This window comes from Oncorhynchus keta, unplaced genomic scaffold (genome assembly GCF_023373465.1).
Source record: "Oncorhynchus keta strain PuntledgeMale-10-30-2019 unplaced genomic scaffold, Oket_V2 Un_contig_24277_pilon_pilon, whole genome shotgun sequence".
NCBI lineage: Eukaryota > Metazoa > Chordata > Actinopteri > Salmoniformes > Salmonidae > Oncorhynchus > Oncorhynchus keta.
The window spans coordinates 15511-22846 of record NW_026283811.1 but is presented as its reverse complement, the minus strand read 5'-3'; the positions used below and the strand labels follow the sequence as shown (position 1 = coordinate 22846).

The following is a 7336-nucleotide window of genomic DNA, read 5'->3' as shown; positions in this document are numbered from 1 at the left end:
AGTAGAAGTAGCGTAAAAGAGGGGTTGGGAGGGGGCACACAATGCAAATAGTTTGTGTAGCCATTTGGTTACCTGTTCAGGAGTCTTATGGCTTGGGGCTAAAAACTGTTGAGAAGCCTTTTTGTCCTAGACTTGGCACTCTGGTACCGCTTGCCATGCGGTAGTAGAGAGAGCGGTCTATGACTGGGGTGAAAGTTGACTATTTTTAGGGCCTTCCTCTGACACCGCCTGGTGTAGAGGTCCTTGATACCAGGCAGCTTTGCCCCAGTGATGTACTGGGACGTACGCACTACCCTCTGTGGTGCCTTGCGGTCGTAGGACGAGCATTTGCCCTACCGGGCAGTGATGCAGCCGGTCAGGATGCTCTCGATGTTGCAGCTGTAGAACCTTTTGAGGATCTCAGGACCCATGCCAAATCTTTTTAGTTTCCTGAGGGGGAATAGGCTTTGTCGTGCCCTCTTCACGACTGTCTTGGTGTGTTTGAATCATTCTAGTTTGTTGTTGATTTCATCCCAGTTGTCCTAGAAGTGTTCTCCAATGCTGTATCTGCATACTGAGATCTTCTGCAACTTTCTATGTTATGTATATCTAGGTCCAGGAAGGAGGACGAGTCCAGCTGTCAACCAATCACATCATTGTATCAGATCTGGACACACCCAAGAAGGACCTGCTGGTGTGGATGATCAGCTCGCCCAAATATGGCTTCATTGAGAACACGAGACGAAGAGGTGGGTGTGTGGGGGGTGGGGGGTGGGTGGGTGTGTGTGTGAGCGTGTGTGTGTGTGTGTGTGTGTGTGTGTACACTCTGCATATCAGTAATATTCAACATAGTGGAACATCTTGACAGCAGACCTCCCTAGTGGAGATATTTACCGCCTGGTTCTTCAGTGGTCTGGTGATAGACACCATGTCTCTTTCAAAGACAACACTCATCTACAACATAAAGCCTTAGATCCTGAGAGTGTGAGAGTGTGAGATTGAGAGTGTGAGAGAGCGAGTGTGAGAGAGCGAGTGTGAGAGAGAGCGAGTGTGAGAGAGAGAGTGTGAGAGAGAGAGTGAGTGTGAGAGAAAGTGAGTGTGAGAGAGAGAGTGAGAGTGAGAGAGAGTGAGTGTGAGTGAGTGTGAGAGAGAGAGTGAGTGTGAGAGAGTGAGTGTGAGAGAGAGAGAGAGTGAGTGTGAGAGAGAGAGTGAGAGAGAGAGAGTGAGTGTGAGAGAGAGAGTGAGTGTGAGAGAGAGAGTGAGTGTGAGAGAGAGAGTGAGTGAGTGAGAGAGTGAGTGTGAGAGTGAGAGTGAGTGTGAGAGAGAGAGTGAGTGTGAGAGAGAATGAGTGTGAGAGAGAGAGTGAGTGTGAGAGAGAGAGTGAGTGTGAGAGAGCGAGCGAGAGAGAGAGTGAGCGTGAGAGAGAGAGTGAGTGTGAGAGAGAGAGTGAGTGTGAGAGAGTGAGTGTGAGAGAGTGAGTGTGAGAGAGTGAGTGTGAGAGAGAAAGTGAGTGAGCGAGTGAGCGAGCGAGCGAGAGCATCTGCACATCATTACAACATGTATATAGATATAATATGACAAATGAAATGTATTTTGGAAAAGTTTTGAGTGTAATATTTACTGTTCATTTTTTGTGATGTTCATTTTTTTAATCACTTTTGTTTATTAACAATTTTACTTGCTTTGGCAATGTAAACATATGTTTCTCATGCCAATAAAACCCTTAAATTGAATTGAATTGAGAGCAAGAGAGAGAGAAAGTGAGAGAGAGAGAAAGTGAGAGAGTGAGAGCAAGAGGGAGAGAAAGTGAGAGAGTAAGAGAGAGAGAGAGAGAGAGATGAGAGAGAGAGAGAATGAGAGCGAGAGAGAGAGAGAGAGAATGAGAGTGAGAGAGAGAATGAGAGCGAGAGAGAGAGAGAATGAGAGCGAGAGAGAATGAGAGCGAGAGAGAGAGAGAGAGAGAGGGATGAATTCAATGTAATAAACCTATATTTCCCATAAGGGCCAGTTGTCCTGGGCAGAGCAGTGTGAATATAAGCAGAGGTACAGTAATACAGTACCTACAGACATATGAAACAACACTGATGACAGTGGAAGGAGGCCTGCAGAAAAGTCTTTATACTGCAAAGTAAACCCTGTTTTTCATCCGTGATGTGAGATTAGCCCGAAGAACTGGTCTTCAGTTACGTTGTCTCCTCCTGAGAATTCCCCCGTTGAAATAGAAATTAATATCTATTAGCCTGTAGTATTTCTACATGATGTCATCAGTCTTGGATGTTTCTGATCTAACCCTGAAGTGAGATCTCACTTCCACATTCTGGTTTCGTCCTCTGTCTCCCAGTGGGCTCGTTGGGCGGTTCAAATACCCTCGTTATCAGTCCAGAGGTTCCCTTCTCCATGGACGACCTGACCACTGACCACATCTTCTACGTTCAGAACGTCCAGAACACTGACCACCACTATCAGGACACCTTCTCCTTCTACATCAGTGATGGGTCCAGTCAGACAGAGGCCTTCAATGTCAACATAGATATACTGGTAGACAATACTACTACTACTACTACTACATCAGTGATATACTGGTAGACAATACTACTACTACTACTACTACATTAGTGATATACTGGTAGACAATACTACTACTACTACTAGAGTGGTCCTTCTGTGGCTCAGTTGGTAGAGCATGGCGCTTGTAACGCCAGGGTAGTGGGTTCGATTCCCGGGACCACCCATATGTAGAATGTATGCACACATGACTGTAAGTCGCTTTGGATAAAAGCGTCAGCTAAATGGCATATATTATTATTATATTACTACTACTACATCAGTGATATACTGGTAGACAATACTACTACTACTACTACTACATCAGTGATATACTGGTAGACAATACTACTACTACTACTACTACTACTACTATATCAGTGATATACTGGTAGACAATACTACTACTACTACTACTACATCAGTGATATACTGGTAGACAATACTACTACTACTACTACTACATCAGTGATATACTGGTAGACAATACTACTACTACTACTACTACATTAGTGATATACTGGTAGACAATACTACTACTACTACATCAGTGATATACTGGTAGACAATACTACTACTACTACTACTACATCAGTGATATACTGGTAGACAATACTACTACTACTACTACTACATCAGTGATATACTGGTAGACAATACTACTACTACTACTACTACATCAGTGATATACTGGTAGACAATACTACTACTACTACTACTACATCAGTGATATACTGGTAGACAATACTACTACTACTACTACTACATCAGTGATATACTGGTAGACAATACTACTACTACTACTACTACTACTACTACTACTACTACTACTACTACTACTACTACTACATCAGTGATATACTGGTAGACAATACTACTACATCAGTGATATACTGGTTGACAATACTACTACTACTACTACTACTACATCAGTGATATACTGGGAGACAATAGTAATACTACTACTACTACTACTACTATATCAGTGATATACTGGTAGACAATACTACTACTACTACTACTACTACATCAGAGATATACTGGTAGACAATACTACTACTACTACTACTACTACTACTACTACTACTACTATATCAGTGATATACTGGTAGACAATACTACTACTACTACTACTACTACTACTACTACTACTACTACTACATCAGTGATGTACTGGTAGACAATACTACTACTACTACTACTACTACATCAGTGATGTACTGGTAGACAATACTACTACTACTACGACTACTACTACATCAGTGATATACTAGTAGACAATACTACTACTACTACTACTACTACTACTACTACAGATATACTGGTAGACATAATTATTAAAGCTACAATCCTTAAGACACACAGCAGACCTGTTACTTGGTTTGATACATTGAGATTCATAAATGGATCTATGAATGCAAAGACTGAAAATCCATCCTATCAGCATGCTTAGTTTTACACATATTTTAAATATGTATGTTGTGTATTTATACAAATACCATGTTATTATGGGGCGGCAGCGTAGCCTAGTGGTTAGAGCGTTGGACTAGTAACCGGAAGGTTGCGAGTTTAAACCCCCGAGCTGACAAGGTACAAATCTGTCGTTCTGCCCCTGAACAGGCAGTTAACCCACTGTTCCCAGGCCGTCATTGAAAATAAGAATGTGTTCTGAACTGACTTGCCTGGTTAAATAAAGGTAAAATAAAAAAATATATATATATATATAAATATAATTAACTCTTAACTTATTGCAAAGTTCACAAAGAAAACTTTCAGACAAGGTTGAGGGTTTTTATTGTCCTGTGATAACTACACCAGGATTTTATTGTCCTGTGATAACTACACCAGGATTTTATTGTCCTGTGATAACTACACCAGGATTTTATTGTCCTGTGATAACTACACCAGGATTTTATTGTCCTGTGATAACTACACCAGGATTTTATTGTCCTGTGATAACGACACCAGGATTTTATTGTCCTGTGATAACTACACCAGGATTTTATTGTCCATACATTTATTTTTATTTATTTTTAATCTGCATAAAAATGCATCCCTTTGTCTGCTAGGGCACCTGAGGTGATGATTTTTTTATTTTTTTATTTAACTCTGTAAGTCAGTTAAGAACTAATTCTTTTTACAATGACGGCCTATAAACATTGTGTTAACTGCCTTGTTCAGGGGCAGAATGACAGATTTTTACCTTGTCAGCTCAGTGGATTCAATCTTGCAACCTTTCAGTTACTAGTCCAACCCTTTAACCACTAGGCTACCTGCCACCCTGAGCCTTGTGTGTATGTTTTCTTGCATGTGTGTATGCTAAACTTTACACCTGTGCGTGTGTGTGTGCACGTGTGTGTGTGTGTGTGTGTGTTCCTGCAGCAGACTAAGGAGGAGATGGAGCCGGTGGTATCAGTGAACAGAGTCCAGGTGGAGCAGAACTCAGGAGTGGTCATCACTAACTCCTCTCTCAACGTCCTGGACCAGGACACACCAGACAACGACATCATCATCACCGTCACCAAGCAACCTGCCTACGGTACGGACACACACACACACACTTTAACTCTAACAGCCCGACAGTCAGTGTCAAATGCTGCTCCCTCCATCCCTCCCTTTAATTCTCCCTGCCTCTATCCATCCCTCCATCTGTCCCTTTAATTCTCCCTTCCTCCATCCATCCAACTCTCCCTCCCTCCATCCGTCCCTCTAACTCTCCCTCCATCCATCCATCCTACCCTCTAACTCTCCCTCCATCTCTCCATTCTACCGTCTAACTGTCCCTCCATCTCTCCATTCTACCGTCTAACTCTCTCTCAGTCCCTCCATTCATCCCTCTAGCTATCCCTCCATATCTCCCTCAGTCCCTCCATTCATCCCTCTAACTCTCCCTCCATCTCTCCATTCTACCCTCTAACTCTCCCTCCATCTCTCCATTCTACCATCTAACTCTCCCTCCATCTCTCCATTCTACCCTCTAACTCTCCCTCCATCTCTCCATTCTACCCTCTAACTCTCCCTCCATCTCTCCATTCTACCATCTAACTCTCCCTCCATCTCTCCATTCTACCGTCTAACTCTCCCTCCATCTCTCCATTCTACCCTCTAACTCTCCCTCCATCTCTCCATTCTACCGTCTAACTCTCCCTCCATCTCTCCATTCTACCCTCTAACTCTCCCTCCATCTCTCCATTCTACCCTCTAACTCTCCCTCCATCTCTCCATTCTACCATCTAACTCTCCCTCCATCTCTCCATTCTACCGTCTAACTCTCCCTCCATCTCTCCATTCTACCCTCCAACTCTCCCTCCCATCTCTCCATTCACCGTCTAACTCTCCCTCCATCTCTCCATTCTACCCTCTAACTCTCCTCCATCTCTCCATTCTACCCTCCAACTCTCCCTCCATCTCTCCATTCTACCCTCTAACTCTCCCTCCATCTCTCCATTTCACCCTCTAACTCTCCTCCATCTCTCCATTCTACCCTTCTAACTCTCTCCATCTCTCCATTCTAACTCTCCCTCCATCTCTCCATTCTACCGTCTTACTCTCCCTCCATCTCTCCATTCTACCATCTAACTCTCCCTCCATCTCTCCATTCTACTGTCTAATTCTCCCTCCATCTTCCATTCTACCATCTAACTCTCCTCCATCTCTCCATTCTAACGTCTAACTCCTCCTCTCCATCTTCCATCTGTCCTATTAACTGTCCCTCCATCCTTCCCATCTGTCCCACTAACTGTCCCTGGTACTTTCAGATCCTGCAGCGACTCATTCTCACAACCAGCAGGCAATAAAAGCAACATAAAACCTCCCATAAAGCCCCTGTCACACCGTCATAAACTAAAAACCTATGAAGGCTATCGAGGCCTTTTACTGTCCTCTTCCACTGTCTGCTTGCCAGACAGCTTTTGCAACGACGTTGGCGCAAACACATTCATCATCGATGCACATACGCTGGTACGCAGGTGCCGGGATTCAAGACCTTCCAGTGAGGGGAAGATATGTGACCCCATCTACTTTTAGTTATTTCATCTATCTACCTTTTTTGTTGTTGCTTGCCTTATGTAAAGTGTCTTTGAGTGTCACGAAGAGGGCTAAATAAACAAGACACACCCCTATCATTATTAATTACTACTCTGTACCACCGCGGTGCTGTTTTCAGGTAAGCTGCGTAGGACGCCAGTTCTACTCCCAGCCTCTGGAGAACGGTCGGATCCTGTCTCAGGGGTCCACGTTCACCTACCAGGACGTGGTCGACCTGCTTCTGGTGTACACTCCCTGACGCTGCTAGCGGGGGTGCAGTGACGAGCTCGCCTTCTCTCTGACCGACGGCGTCCACGTCGCCACCGGACGGCTCACCTTCACCATAGACGCCAGGAAGAGCGAAGGGACCAAGATGATCAGAATAGAGGCTCGCAGCTGGCCGCAGGTACGTCTTGGGTTTGTGTGGGACTTTGTGTGACCGTAAACAGTTTCCGCAGGTACGCTCTGGTTTGTGTGGACCTTGCGTGACCTTAAACAGTTTCCGCAGGTATGACAGGGACAAACAGGGTTTTTGTCTTGCGCCAGGCTTCATGTCTCCATGGTGACTGGGTAGGAACACACCTGATTCAACTCTGAAAGGGCTTGTTGATGACTTGTTGAGTCAGGTATTACAGTTCTGAGATGGTGTCAAAATGTACAGATTTGGGGATACTGGCACAACAGATTGGGAAAGGCTGATCTAGCTGTCTACGTTGTGTTCTTTGGCGTATCCTGACTTCTACTGTACCCATTCTCCCTCAGGCTCAGCGGCTAAGATTACTGAACA

The 7336-nt window shown here is 44.3% G+C and overlaps 1 protein-coding gene across 1 annotated transcript; it reads left to right on the top strand.

Moving 5' to 3' along the window:
- Positions 1-515: 515 nt before the first annotated feature.
- LOC127921980 (extracellular matrix organizing protein FRAS1-like) lies at positions 516-6831 on the top strand. Its single transcript, XM_052505592.1, has 4 exons — positions 516-728; positions 2321-2517; positions 4906-5062; positions 6689-6831. The coding sequence occupies exons 1-4, from the start codon at positions 680-682 to the stop codon at positions 6829-6831; spliced, it is 546 nt and encodes a 181-aa protein (XP_052361552.1). The 5' UTR covers positions 516-679.
- Positions 6832-7336: the final 505 nt, after the last annotated feature.